The sequence below is a fragment of the Bufo bufo genome, chromosome 4 (genome assembly GCF_905171765.1).
Source record: "Bufo bufo chromosome 4, aBufBuf1.1, whole genome shotgun sequence".
Classification (NCBI taxonomy): domain Eukaryota; kingdom Metazoa; phylum Chordata; class Amphibia; order Anura; family Bufonidae; genus Bufo; species Bufo bufo.
The window spans coordinates 392212615-392228380 of NC_053392.1; the positions used below are offsets into that span (position 1 = coordinate 392212615).

Sequence of the window (15766 nt, forward strand, 5' to 3'; positions counted from 1 at the left end):
TATTGTTTACCACAATATAACCAGATAAAACAATGGTAAGTGGGACACTCATGGTTGTATCCTCCCATTGATGCAGCAGTTCCCAGAGTCCTTTAGTTGCTTCTGAAATTAATCCACAATTTTTAGATGCGGTTTTCGGTGAACCTCTGCCCATCTTTGCTTCTGAGGGGCTTTGCCTCTCTAACATGCTCTTTTTATATCCAGTCATGTGACATAGTAACAAATTGCTCCTCCAGCTGTTTTTTTATTAGTACCACTGACTTTTCCAGCTTTTTGTTGCCCTTGTCCCAACTTTTTTGAGATGCGTTGCTGCCATCAATTTCTAAAGGAGTAAATTTTTTATGCAAAGATAAAATGTCTCACTTTCAAAACCTGAGATGTGTTATACGATCTATTGTGAATAAAATATAGGTCTATGAGATTTGAAAATCATTGCATTCTGTTTTTATTCACATTTATTTACATTTTACACAGCCTCCCAACTTTTTTGAAAATGGGGTTGTACATGACCATATTCTGTTTGTACTGCATGGCACTATGAGTTGGGAACTGTTCTTTGGGTATTGCACTTTTGGGGCACTGTATTGTATTTGGGCATTAAATAATCCTCTTTGATGATTCTAAGATACAGTTATTTGGGGACTGCTTAAATTTTTCTATTTGCAAAAATGTTCTGGAATACTATAAAAAGGAGGTGTGGAAGGTGATTTGTTTTCCAACTTTACAGTCAGAAAGGTAACATATCAAATCTGACCCCTTCATATCTGATCATTTTGCACTGTTAAGCGCTTAAGTACGACCGCTATACATATAACAGTGGAAGTCCAGGGTTTAAACATGGCACCTGTTCAGAAGATGAGCGGTAATAAATAATGAATCTCCCATAAGCTGCAATGGTAATTCATTACAGTTTATGGGAGACACGATCAGATAATCACATGTTCAAGTCCTCTAGCGAGACTTTAAAAAAAAAATTAAAAAATAAAACAAAAAGCTTTAAAAAAGTAAAAAAAAAATATAAAAATGTAAATGGTCCGTACTTAACCACATTAAAAATAAACAATAAATTTCTAAATAATATTTATTCCATACGGTGAGTGCAGTAACTGAGAAAGAAATCAACATGGCTGAATCTGGATTTTTTTGGTGGATCTATTAGGCTGAAAAGGACTTTACACTGTCCCTGTTACCCTGTGCTTTGGCAGTAGCGTCCTGGCTGCCATTGTAACAGAACAGAGCCCCGTGATTTCACTGCTAGGGCTCCGATCGGAAGCTGCCACTGCCTCCAATGAGGAAGGGAGGAGGGGACCCTGTGGCCACTGCCACCAATGATTATAATACTAGGGGGGTTGGGGGAGGGGGATGAGCCACCAATGAGGATAACTAACCCATTAATTCAAATATAGGCGACGGGTGCCTGCGGCCAGCCTCTAAGACTATGTGATACCGCCGGCACCCGCCGCCTATATTTGAATTAATGGGTTAGTTATCTTCATTGGTGGCGCAGTGTGCCCCCCCCCCACCTCAGTATTTTCTTTATTGGGCCACAGTCCCTCCCCTCCTCCTCCCCTCTCTTTTCTCACTGGTGGCAGCAGCAGCAACGGCACAGTGGGAGGGAGGCTGAGGAGAACATGGAGCGTGCTGAGAGGGGCGCGCGCCATGTTCTCTGATACTAGGCTGCGCAGTAGTGCAGCCTAGTATCGGTAATTGGCAAATCCCGGTATCGCATCGATCCGGGTACAAAAGTATCGATTGGGTATCGATAGTTCAATACCCGATGCAACCTTATTTTACAAAAATCGGTAGAAAAATGACACGGATCGCACATCCACATGCCATGCATTGATCTACTGCTTCTTAGCATAATTTATAAATGTCTCCTTTGGGGTTCTTAAGACTCAGACTCGTGAGATGCAACCCAGCTTTGCAAGTAGTAAGTAGTCTGTTATTCTTGTATTTAAACTCTTTGTATTTCTATAACTGCTTTGTGTTATGTGTACACCACTGTTATTTCATCATTTTTTTTAAAACCTTTCTTAAGCGCTGTACTGCTTATATTAAATCTTAATTAATAGTTTATCCTTTAGCTCTCCGTATCCACAATAGTGAAAGCTAAAAGTATCACTTAGGCTACTTTCACACTAGCGTTTTGGCTTTCCATTTGTGAGATCCGTTCAGGGCTCTCAAAAGCCCTAATGCATTCCGAATGGAAAAGGATCCGCTCAGAATGCATCAGTTTGCCTCCGTTCAGTCACCATTCCGCTCTGGAGGCTGACACCAAAACGCTGCCTGCAGCGTTTTGCTGTCTGTCTGACGAAGCGGAGTCAAACAGATCTGTTCTGGCACAAAATGTAAGTCAATGGGGACGGATCCATTTTCTCTGACACAACCTGGCACAATTGAAAACGGATCCGTCCCCCATTGACTTTCAATGGTGTTCAAGACGGATCCATCTTGGCTATAGAAGCCATAATACAACCGGATCCATTCATGATGGATGCATGCGGTTGTATTATTGTAACGGAAGCGTTTTTGGAGATCCATGACGGATCCGCAAAGAACGCAAGTGTGAAAATAGCCTTAGCTGTGTTTGAATGCAAAGTAGTTGAAGTTGAGGGGGGTTGGGGCAGGGGGGCCGTTGCCCCGGGCGCCAAATTGTAGGGGGCGCCAGGCAGCATAATGAGGGTGATGGAAGCCCATGGCTCCCATCCCCTCCGTTCTGCCTCATAAGCTTCAGGCCAGGCCTGAAGCCTATAAAGCAGTAGAATAGTTATACAAGGGGGCCATTATATATTATACAGAGGGGCCATTTCGTCCCCATAGAGAATGAATGGGTCCACACCCGTTCCGCAATTTGCGGAACAGATGCAGACCCATTATTACGGACGTGTGAATGGAGCCTTAATAGTACATTGTGCTTTACATTCAGTAATGTTACATTTTAAAGGTTAACATCCCAAACCAAGCAAGATATGTGTCACTGAAAGTAAATGAAGCATTTTTGCATAGTTCAAGAAAGGTGTTCCTTCAACATAAGCACTGGTTTTGACAGTACAGTACTTAGTAATGTTATGACTGAATGAAAGGGCACATCAAATTAAACATACTCAATGAAAATGTATTAACTTCCTGAAAAAAAGATTTTAAACAAAAAAGAAAGGTCTTTTACTCTTTAATCTTCTTTGCATATAAACCTACAGTACATTTCCCGGTACTGTACCACACATCCCCCAGGCAACACTTAAAGGATAACTGTCGTATTTTTTGGAGTATTGGATTGTGGTGATTAATATCACCTTGGTGGCCCTATTTCAACTTTTCACTGTGTATTCAATTACCCCTTAATTCCACATTTTTGTTCCCTGTACTGCCTACTTTTACCTGTGCTTAAAATAGGGTTGCTAGGCATGGTCCGTCTATCTGTTGAAGGACGGAGCACGCAGTGTGCAGGGTCACATGTAGGGACTGTAAGTAAATGATTAAAGCCAGGTCCTCCCCAGCAGCTGATAACAGTGCCTGGGCTGTGTGCACTTCTCCCTGTCCTGCGCTTGGCAGACGCTCCCTCACTCAGCAGAGCTGGAGGATGCGGAGTTGAAGCAGCGCAGACCAGGGAAGGGAGATCTGCTGTCTGCTCAGTGTATAAATGAGAGCAACATGTGGTAAGAGGACCCCTTTGTGCTGCAGGAGATTAACCCTTTAGGGGGGAGGGCTCTGGATACTGACACTTTTGGGGGGCTATTGTTACTGGCTAGGGAGGGCAGGCAGGATTAGCCTCCAGGTGAGGGCAGTGGCGGCCATCTTAACTGAATAGTGAAATTGCAGTTTTATGCAGACTGGTTGCTAAGGGCTGAATCTTACTAAATATGGGGTAAGTCAGTCTAATAGTAACTGATTCTGGAATATCATGTTATTAGTAACTACATATATGAAAATTGAAATTAGGGACTAAATGTGACAGTTATCCTTTAAAGTTAAATCTTAACGTCTATACCATTTTGTCCATCTATGATTTACTGGATAAAATATGTGATACAATGTTATTGCCCCCAATAAAGGTTGCAGACAGTCAAAAAACGTCAAAAAACATAACCCTTACCTGCTGAGGTCTCACAAAATTTTTCACTAGCCTTCTTCTTTCTCCATTTCCATGGCTTGAAAATTTTGCCTATGGATGAAAGCCTTCCTTTTCTCTTCAGAGGAGGTGATTGGTTGCCTGTGTTTGGAGCATCACAGTTTGCGACCGAAGTTTTGTCCAAACCATCAACTGTAAAAAAAAAAAAGATTTTTTTTATTAGAGCTTATATGTATTAAAGATAAACATCATACAATAAGGCTAAAAGAATCAGGTCTTAACATAAGAAATAAGACAGGTGTACATACACACACACACATATATATATATATATATATATATATATATATATATATACACATATACACACACACACACACTGCTCAAAAAAATAAAGGGAACACAAAAATAACACATCCTAGATCTGAGTTAATTAAATATTCTTCTGAAATACTTTGTTCTTTAAATAGTTGAATGTGCTGACAACAAAATCACACAAAAATTAAAAATGGAAATCAAATTTCCAACCCATGGAGGTCTGGATTTGGAGTCACACTCAAAATTAAAGTGGAAAAACACACTACAGGCTGATCCAACTTTGATGTAATGTCCTTAAAACAAGTCAAAATGAGGCTCAGTAGTGTGTGTGGCCTCCACGTGCCTGTATGACCTCCCTACAATGCCTGTGCATGCTCCTGATGAGGTGGCGGACGGTCTCATGAGGGATCTCCTCCCAGACCTGGACTAAAGCATCTGCCAACTCCTGGACAGTCTGTGGTGCAACGTGACGTTGGTGGATAGAGCGAGACATGATGTCCCAGATGTGCTCAATTGGATTCAGGTCTGGGGAACGGGCGGGCCAGTCCATAGCATCAATGCCTTCGTCTTGCAGGAACTGCTGACACACTCCAGCCACATGAGGTCTAGCATTGTCTTGCATTAGGAGGAACCCAGGGCCAACTGCACCAGCATATGGTCTCACAAGGGGTCTGAAATGCCACCCAACACCATTACTGACCCAATGCCAAACCGGTCATGCTGGAAGATGTTGCAGGCAGCAGAACGCTCTCCACGGCGTCTCCAGACTCTGTCACGTCTGTCACATGTGCTCAGTGTGAACCTGCTTTCATCTGTGAAGAGCACAGGGCGCCAGTGGCGAATTTGCCAAACTTGGTGTTCTCTGGCAAATGCCAAACGTCCTGCACGGTGTTGGGCTGTAAGCACAACCCCCACCTGTGGACGTTGGGCCCTCATATCACCCTCATGGAGTCTGTTTCTGACCATTTGAGCAGACACATGCACATTTGTGGCCTGCTGGAGGTCATTTTGCAGGGCTCTGGCAGTGCTCCTCCTGTTTCTCCTTGCACAAAGGCGGAGGTAGCGGTCCTGCTGCTGGGTTGTTGGCCTCCTCCACGTCTCCTGATGTACTGGCCTGTCTCCTGGTAGCGCCTCCATGCTCTGGACACTACGCTGACAGACACAGCAAACCTTCTTGCCACAGCTCGCATTGATGTGCCATCCTGGATAAGCTGCACTACCTGAGCCACTTGTGTGGGTTGTAGACTCCGTCTCATGCTACCACTAGAGTGAAAGCACCGCCAGCATTCAAAAGTGACCAAAACATCAGCCAGGAAGCATAGGAACTGAGAAGTGGTCTGTGCTCACCACCTGCAGAACCACTCCTTTATTGGGGGTGTCTTGCTAATTCCCTATAATTTCCACCTGTTGTCTATCCCATTTGCACAACAGCATGTGAAATTGATTGTCACTCAGTGTTGCTTCCTAAGTGGACAGTTTGATTTCACAGAAGTGTGATTGACTTGGAGTTACATTGTGTTGTTTAAGTGTTCCCTTTATTTTTTTGAGCAGTATATATATATATATATATATATATATATATATATATATATATTTTCAAAGAATGAAGAGGCAGCACTTCCAGTTGTTAGGTGATAGGGTGACGACCCCAAACTTTATTCCAGCTACGTTTCTGCCTTCTCAATGAGGCCTTTGTCAAAGGCCTCATTGAGAAGGCAGAAACGTAGCTGGAATAAAGTTTGGGGTCGTCACCCTATCACCTAACAACTGGAAGTGCTGCCTCTTCATTCTTTGAATATATATCTTGGAGGACAAGCCAGCCTCTGTGAGGATTTCTTGCACCCAGAGCTCCACATCTGACTGTGCTGCTGCATTATTTGTGGTATTATATATATATATATATATTATATATATATATTCATTCCAAATACTTGCACTCCCCCCCAAACCAAAATAAAAGATTTTAATTACGGTCATTTCTCATCTACATTGCCTTTTGTAACCCATGGATATCTCAATCACACATGCAGATTTTGATGCAGTTTTTTTTTGTTTAGCAAAGCTAAGAGTGGATTAATAAGGAAGAAAAAAAAGTATAAAAAGGAAAAACTAATATTTCTGTATTTTGGTCCTGTATTAGGTTAAAAAAAATATATAAAAAAAAAATTGAGTGTGTAGTTACAGCCCTAAAAGTAGATGCTGTACTTTTCAACAAACTCTGCATAAATCAGTAGTACAAGTAACTATAAGAAAATTTGTAATATATCTTATTAAACACTATTTTAACTTATGATCATTTATTTCCAATTCACAGCAAAAATTCATCTTGAGAGACAAGACAATTTATCAGATCAATGTGGAATCTGGTCACATACTGTCCTCAGAAGTTTATGGAGAGGGCAGGAAAAGGAGGAATAAGACAAAGGCCCAGACACACAAAGATGCTGCTGTTGCCTCTTGTAAGTTTTCTATCTCATCCCAGTGCTGGATTCACTGCTCTAAGTGAAAGCTGTAGTGGTCTCTTGGTTGGACACTACAGCAGCCACCTTTTTAGCCTCTTGCACACGACTGTATCCGTTTTGCAGCAAATTGTGGATCTGCAGTCAGATGCAGCCTGTGTGCATGCTGCAATTTTCAAGGGACCCACTGTAAAAAAAAAGCCTATACTTGTCCACACAATAGACAAGAATATGGCGGTTTCTATAATTTGTTGCCTGGCCTCATGGATGCGGACAGTGCCATCTGTGTAATGTCTTTTTATTTTATTTTTTTGTGGACTCACAGAAATGAATAGGTCTGTTTGCGATCTGAGTGAGGCCTTAGAGCCGTAAGATCTAGTGACTTTACACTGTATAGGACCAGGGGGATTACAGGAAGGCACTAGGCACAATATAAGCTCCTTGCCATGAAACCTGAACCCAATTCCTGCAGTGAGTCTGATCATTTACATAATGTGTGCACACCCTATTAAGCATTTATTTATTTTTTCCATTTTTTAATAGTTATATTTAGATCAAGATTCATTTTTCTGGGGGCTAGAAATGTTTAAATTGAAACAGATAATGTTATCTTAGTAATAGCTTCTCTTTAACTACTTTTGGGTATCAGTGTGAGATGTTTTTTCTATAAGGTAAAAGCCAACTGAAAAAACTAGAAAAAAAAAAAAAAAACAGAAAAAAAAGCAATACATATACAGTAAAACAAATATTACAAAATACTATACTTAACATAAGCTGCTAACTCTAGACAGGTGGGAGACTTAGGCTACTTTCACACTCGCGTTTAATGCGGATCAGTCATGGATCTGCACAGACGGATCCGTTCAGATAATACGAACATCTGCATCCGTTCAGAACGGATCTGTTTGTATTATCTTTAACATAGCCAAGACTGATCCGTCTTGAACACCATTTAAAGTCAGCGGAGGACAGATCTGTTTTCTATTGTGCAATAGAAAATGGATCTGTCCCCATTGACTTACATTGTATGTCAGAACGGATCCGTTTGGCTCAGTTTCGTCAGATGGACACCGAAACGCCAGCAGTACCTGCATGTAGCCAGCAGTGTGTTTCTGATGATGCATTTCTTACTGAAGGCAGATGCAGCAAAAGTACTGAAAACTTTGTTTTATCCCTGCCCGGCGCGCTTCTCCACACATGCTTGAAGTCATGGAGGCAGCGGCCTCCTTGCTTCAAGTCAAGATAACTGCTCCCCCTTCCCTGCCCCTTCACTGTGACTGAGAGCACAGTGAACCGCAGGTCATTTCAGACCTGCGGTTTGCTGTGTTTCTGGTCCATTCGGGTCTCCGGTGACCCGATGAACCAGAAAAGGACGGTGATCGGTGGTGTGATTACACACCACCAATCACAGTCCGAGAATTTGGGGGCGGCGGTGCTGTCCTTGGTGCTGGCGGTGCTGTCCTTGGTGCTGATTGGTGCAGGGAGAGAGGCGGGAGATTCAAACTCCCGGCGCTCCTCTCTCCCCTCCTCTTCCTGCTGCTGCTTCTGCACCGTTCTGCACCAGCTCTGTGATCCCCCCCCCCGTTGGCACCCATCACCCTCCTGCACCCATCACCCTCCAGGTAGGTTAGGGTCAGTGAGGGAGAGGCACGATTAGGCAGGGATAGAAGGGAGAGTCTGATTTATTGTTATCTGATTTATTGTTTCTGGTGGTTAGGGTCCACAGCACTTAGCTGTGAGACCCTAGACCAGTGATGGCGAACCTATGGCACGGGTGCCAGAGGCGGCACTCAGAGCCCTCTCTGTGGGCACCCGCACTGCGAAAAAAGTCTATGGTGTACCAATATGCCTTAGACTTTTCCTGCCATTCATCAGCGCAGGGCGCACTATGAACAGCACAGGCAGCGCACTGAATGTAGCCAGGCTTTAATAGATAAATGATAAAGTACATGGAATATATACTATATTGAACTATAGTATTCAGGTTAAATTGCCGTGTTGGCACTTTACGATAAATAAGTGGGTTTTGGGTTGCAGTTTGGGCACTCTCTAAAAGGTTCGACATCACTGCCCTAGACCCACCCAGGAGTGCTGCCACTTTTTTTCCGGTAATAAAGCAAGGGTTAACAGCCAAACAAAACTAAATATTTATTACCCTGATTCTGCAGTTTGCAGAAACACCCCATATGTGGTCGTAAATGGCTATACAGCCACACGCCAGGGCATAGAACGAAGGGAACGCCATATGGTTTCTGGAAGGCAGATTTTGATAGACTGGTTTACACCATGTCCCATTAGAAGCCCCCCTGATGTAGCCTAGACTAGAAACTCCAAAAAAGTGACCCCATCTAAGAAACTACACCCCTCAAGGTATTCAAAAGTTACTTTACAAACTTTGTTAACCCTTTAGGTGTTCCACAAAACTTAATAGCGAATGTAGAAACAATTTTAGAATTAAATTTTTTTGTTACCTTGCCTCAAAAAAGTGTAATATAGAGCAACCAAAAATCATATTTACCCTAAAATAGTCCCAAAACAACAACCACCTTATCCCGTAGTTTCCTAGATGGGGTCACTTTTATGGAGTTTCTACTCTAGGGGTGCAGCAGGGGGCTTGAAAGGGTACATGGTGTAAATAAACCAGTACAGCAAAATCTGCCTTCCAAAAACCATATGGCGTTCCCCTTCTTTTATGTCCTGCCGTTTAGCCAAATAGTAGTTTACAACCACATATGTCGTGTTTCTGCAAACTACAGAATCAGGGCAACCCATATTGAGTTTTGTTTGGCTGTTAACCCATTTTTTCCAGTAATAAAGTAAGGGTTAAAATGGAACATTTTCCAAAAAATAGGAATTCAAAAATTGTTTCTCCATCTGCCATTAACTCTTGTGGAACACCTAAAGGGTTAACAACGTTTGTAAACCCAGTTTTGAATACCTTGAGGGGTGTACTTTCTTAGATGGAGTCACTTTTTTGGAATTTCTATTCTAGGGGTGCAATGCGGGGGGCTTGAAATGGGACATGGTATAAACAAAACCAGTCCTGCAAAATCTGCCTTGCAAAAACCATATGGGTGTTTCTGCAAACTACAGAATCAGGGCAACCCATATTGAGTTTTGTTTGGCAGTTAACCCTTGCTTTGTTCCTGGAAAAAATGGATTATACTGGAAAATTTTCCAAAAAAATAAAAAATAAAATCGAAATTCTTAAATTTTATGTCCATTTGCCATGAAGTCTTGTGGAAGACCTAAAGGGTTAACAAAGTTTGTAAAATCAGTTTTGAATACCTTGAGGGGTGTAGTTTCTAAAATGGGGTCATTTTTGGGTGGTTTCTATTACGTAAGCCTCACAAAGTGACTTCAGACCTGGACTGGTCCATAAAAAGTGGGATTTGGAAAACTTCTGAAAAATTTCAAAATTTGCTTCTAAACTTCTAAGTTATGTAACATCCCCAAAAAATAAAATGGCATTCCCAAAATGATACAAACATGAAGTAGACATATGGGGAATGTAAAGTCATCACAATTATAATGCAAAAAAATTTACTTTTTTGACCCAATTTTAGCAGTGTCATGAAGTACAATATGTGACAAAAAATCTCAGAACGGCCTGGGTAAGTAAAGGCGTTTTAAAGTTATTCACACAAAGTGACACTGGTCAGATTTGCAAAAAATGGCCAAGTCCTTAAAGGGAGTCTGTCACCAGATTGTGACCTTATAGACCGCTTACATAGCGCTCTAGCATAGCAGTCTATGATTCTAATGGTACCTTTGATGTTTTCTTGTGAAGTTCCCCCAAGGCAAAAACAGACTTTTATTCATATGTAAATTAGGGCTCGCAAGTGCCCAGGGCGACCTCTTGCGTCCTCCTTCTCTGCAGCGAGATCCCGCGCCTGCGCTATCCATTGCTTGGCCGGGGCATGCGCACTGCGATGCCCATTGTGGGTGTCTCTGGTCCGCCTCCTCGACACTGTTTCTCGCCGTTGGCCAGCCCATGCGCAGTAGCTACTGCGATGCCGTGCCCACAATGGGCATCGCAGTGCGCATGCCCCGGCCAAGCAATGGATAGCGCAGGCGTGGGATCTCGCTGCAGAGAAGGAGGACGCAAAGGAAGAGCGGGGCGGGCAGAGGAAGAGGCTGGGGCGGGGATATGACGAAAAGAGGCAGAACAGCCTGGGCACCGAGGTGAACGCCGCCCTGGGCACTTGCGAGCCCTAATTTACATATGAATAAAAGTCAGTTTTTGCCTTGGGGAAACTTCACAAGAAAACATCAAAGGTACCATTAGAATCATAGACTGCTATGCTAGAGCGCTATGTAAGCGGTCTATAAGGTCACAATCTGGTGACAGACTCCCTTTAAGGTGAAATAGGGCTGAGTCCTTAAAGGGACACTGACAGGGCCAAAAAGCATATTAAGGTATATATATGACCGTACAGGTCTTATAAAGTGTATAAGAATCATGTAAGTATCCCCCCTGTCCACCTTATAACTACAGTAATGTGAAGTTTTATAACCTGCTGGAATCAGGTTCAATCTGCCCAAGGGGCGGTGTTTCACCTCAGCTTGCGCCCAGCCAGCCTCGCCACAACTGGCCGGGATCGCATCGCGCCTGCGCACAGTCTCATTCTCAGAGGCTGCCTCTGAGAATGAGACTGTGCGCAGGCGCGATGCGATCCCGGCCAGTGAGGGTGCCGGGCGCATGCGCTGAAGATAGCCGGGGACACTAGTAGCCGCCCAGCGAAGTGAATATTGATGAGCTGGGCGGCGCTTCAAACGGCAGTTGTGGCGAGGCTGGCTGGGCGCAAGCTGAGGTGAAACACCGCCCCTTGGGCAGATTGAACCTGATTCCAGCAGGTTATAAAACTTCACATTACTGTAGTTATAAGGTGGACAGGGGGGATACTTACATGATTCTTATACACTTTATAAGACCTGTACGGTCATATATATACCTTAATATGCTTTTTGGCCCTGTCAGTGTCCCTTTAAGGGGTTAACTGCAGACTGTCAGCTTTAATTTGAGGGCATTTAAATCCAAATCAGGTGAAAGGTGTAGGAATTACAGTTTGCATATGTGCCTCCCACTTGTTAAGGGACCAAAAGTAATGGGACAATTGGCTTCTCAGCAGTTCCATGGCCAGGTGTATGTTATGCCCTCATTATCCCAATTAAAATGAGCAGATAAAAGGTCCAGAGTTCATTTCAAGTGTGCTATTTGCATTTGGAATCTGTTGCTGTCAACTCTCAAGATGAGATCCAAAGAGCTGTCACTATCAGTGAAGCAAGCCATCATTAGGCTGAAAAAACTAAACAAACCCATCAGAGAGATAGCAAAACCATTAGGCATGGCCAAAACAACTGTTTGGAACATTCTTAAAAAGAAGGAACGCACCGGTGAGCTCAGCAACACCAAAAGACCCGGAAGACCACGGAAAACTACTGTGGTGGATGACCGAAGAATTCTTTCCCTGGTGAAGAAAACACCCTTCACAACAGTTGACCAGATCAAGAACACTCTCCAGGAGGTAGGTGTATGTGTGTCACTTCACCACAGTGAATACAGAGGGTTCACCACAAGATGTAAACCATTGGTGAGCCTCAAAAACAGGAAGGCCAGATTAGAGTTTGCCAAACGACATCTAAAAAAGCCTTCACAGTAATGGTACAACATCCTGATGAGACCAAGATCAACTTGTACCAGAGTGATGAGAAGAGAAGAGTATGGAGAAGGAAAGGAACTGCTCATGATCCTAACCATACCACCTCAATCAGTGAAGCATGGTGGTGGTAGCGTCATGGCATGGTCATGTATGGCTGCCAATGGAACTGGTTCTCTTGTATTTATTGATGATGTGACTGCTGACAAAAGCAGCAGGATGAATTCTGAAATGTTTCGGGCAATATTATCTGCTCATATTCAGCCAAATGCTTCAGAATTTATTGGACAGCGCTTCACAGTGCAGATGGACAATGACCCAAAGCATACTGGAAAAGCAACCAAGGAGTTTTTTAAGGGAAAGAAGTGGAATGGTATACAATGGCCAAGTCAATCACCTGACCTGAATCCGATTAAGCATGCATTTCACTTGCTGAAGACAAAACTGAAGGGAAAAAGCCCCAAGAACAAGCAGGAACAGAAGTCAGATGCAGTAGAGGCCTGGCAGAGCATCACCAGGGATGAAATCCAGCGTCTGGTGATGTCCATGCGTTCCAGACTTCAGGCTGTAATTGACTGCAAAGGATTTGCAACCAAGTATTAAAAAGTGAAAGTTTGATTTATGATTATTATTCTGTCCCATTACTTTTGGTCCCTTAACAAGTGGGAGGCACATATGCAAACTGTTGTAATTCCTACACCATTCACCTGATTTGGATGTAAATACCCTCAAATTAAAGCTGACAGTCTGCAGTTAAAGCACATCTTGTTTGTTTGGTTTGAAACCCATTGTGGTGGTGTATAGAGCCAAAAATGTTAGAATTGTGTTGATGTCCCAATATTTATGGACCTGACTGTATATGCTATCTCTAGACTATTGAATATATTGAAATGTGCAATGAAATTACCAAACAGAATATGCTGTTCGTTTAAGTCCCCCCCCCCCCCCCCAAAATAAAATAAAGTCCCTTTGTGAAAAACAGAAGAAAAATAAATAAAATACAGTAAGCATGTGTTTATCTCAGTCACATGGGACAATATGCAGCTGAATAAACATTTCTCAAAAGCCCAGACCATTTTCAGACCAAAACAGAAATCAAAATGAAAGGTTCCATGGTAACGTTTCCCCTGGGGAGGCGATCATGATAGGAAGAAACAGTGAGAACAAAAGCAGAAGTGCTTACAAAATGTAGAAATCCCCCAAACAGTACATCTGATCTCACCTAAAGAACAAAAACTGCAATGCAAAGTCACAGTGTTTGTCATTTGTTCATTTGCTTAGATGCATTTCCATGAGGCTAGAGATCTACTCTAAAAGGGACTGTCCAAACCAGGAGAACAACCCTATCTCCTGTCAATGCCAATGCAGGAGGTCACTTCACCCTGGTCATCTGTTCATACAACGCTTATGCCTGTAGTAAAGCTCTGAGAGACATAGACAATACGATGAATGATCAATTCTGGGTTGTATCTGCAGTACAAATCTTGACATTTATTTTTTTGATTTGTTTGGACGCTCCACTGGGCTCCCTAGCTGTAATCATCAGGTCTAACATTGGCCTGCGGTGACTGGTACGCCTTACATGATGTCACATCACTCTGGTTGGCTGCGGCGATGTCAAACCAGATGTTTATAGTAAGGGAGCCCAGCGGAGCATTGCAGGCCTGGAGGAGAAGGAGCGGGGAGCCAATACTGGAAAGCAGGTAAGCAGGTTTCCCTTTACAGGTCTGGCCATGTGTGGGGTTTGCCAAACCCCCCAATGAAATATAAAATGCACCACATATAAAATGAGTTCTTGTATGTAGCATTTTCTTCATGTTTTTGGCACTAGTGATGTTTGGGAGGGTTTTTTTTGTCCAGTACACAGCATACGCATTTGTTTTGGCTTTCTCACATAGGTTTCTCAGTAGGACTATAGATGTACAAAATGTTGCAAAACAAAATACATAAAAAAATTGTAGAAAATGCTTGAAATGCATGGTGCATCGTGTCACACATCTCGCTGTTTAGGCAGCTATTGATGAAGAGTATTAGTCTATCCTTTATACTATTAGGGCAACTTCACACACAGCATTGTGTTTTTTGGCACTTTTCACACAGTGTTTTGAGCCAAAGCCAGAAGTAGATGCAAAAGAAACAGGAAATATAAAAAGGAAGGAAATAAACTTCTTCCTGCTCATTCTACTTTTTGGCTTTGGCTGAAAAAAACGGGATCAAAACTGTAGTAGTGTTTTTCCAATAAATGCTGCGAAATCACCCTTACTTCATTTTTGGATCCACTTCTAGTTTTGGCAAAAAAAAAAAAAAACTGTAAAAAAAAAAAAAAAAGAAAACAACTAAAAGAATCCACTCAAGATTATCCTATTTATTTCCACCTCAAAATGCCAAACATTTCCTCTCAATCTAGCATTGGGTCTATTTTTGACAGACTGCCAAGAACACCATACAACTGGCTCTGGATTAAAGGACTTTCACGGTTTCTGAAAATGGATTGTCCAGAGGGGCAACATTTTTAGTAAAGCATTCAAAGTGATTTAGAACCAATACTCACCCTCACCGATCCCCTTCCACTCTCATTCCGATGCTTATTGGGTCCTGGCTCGACACACAAAGTGGTAGGAGATGACTGCTCAGGAAATCACTGGCCCCTGCGGTGACCCACCTCAGACAGTGGCTCTTTCATGGTACTGGCCCAGAAAGGGAAGATCAGCAGGGACAGGGTAAGAGGATCGGTGAAGGTGAGTTACTATCAGTATGGCTTTTTTTAACCACTCTGAACACATTTTGCCCCCTTGGACAATCCCTTTAACATATGACAACCGTTACACAGGTTAAATAAAGCTATAGTGGTAGTTACACTTTAATGTGGACAGCACAGGGAATTTTTTTTTAAGGAATCCGCAGCTTAAATAATTTTGGGTGGTTTCCAAAAATAAGGTTTACTTAGTGAAGCGCACAGACCTTTTGGGGGAGATTTATCAAACCTGGTTTAAAGGAAAACTGGCTTAGTTGCCCATAGCAACCAATCAGATTCCACCTTTCATTTTTCAGAGCTTCTTTAGAAAATGAAATGTGGAATCTGACTGGTTGCTATGGGCAACTAAGTCAGTTCTCCTTTAACCCAGTTATGATCAATCTCCCCCTCTGTTACTCCACACACTTCTGAAAATCTTGCCACTTGGGAGAGGAGATTGGTGACTGGTCCCAAATGTTAGAAAACAATTGCCTTCCCTCAGTGCTATATCACATGATTGGAG

At 42.7% G+C, this 15766-nt stretch overlaps 1 protein-coding gene across 4 annotated transcripts in view; it reads right to left on the reverse strand.

Moving 5' to 3' along the window:
* PHACTR2 (phosphatase and actin regulator 2) overlaps nucleotides 1-15766 on the reverse strand; it is a 367207-nt gene that overhangs the window by 46910 nt on the left and 304531 nt on the right. For all 4 annotated transcript variants that reach the window (XR_005778428.1, XM_040429244.1, XM_040429243.1 and 1 more), the window contains exon 2: nucleotides 4097-4264. Coding sequence is in view for 3 of the 4 variants with exons in the window: in XM_040429244.1 (XP_040285178.1) it covers nucleotides 4097-4264 (168 nt within the window). In the remaining variant the exon portion in view is untranslated. The remainder of the gene's footprint in view (nucleotides 1-4096; nucleotides 4265-15766) is intronic.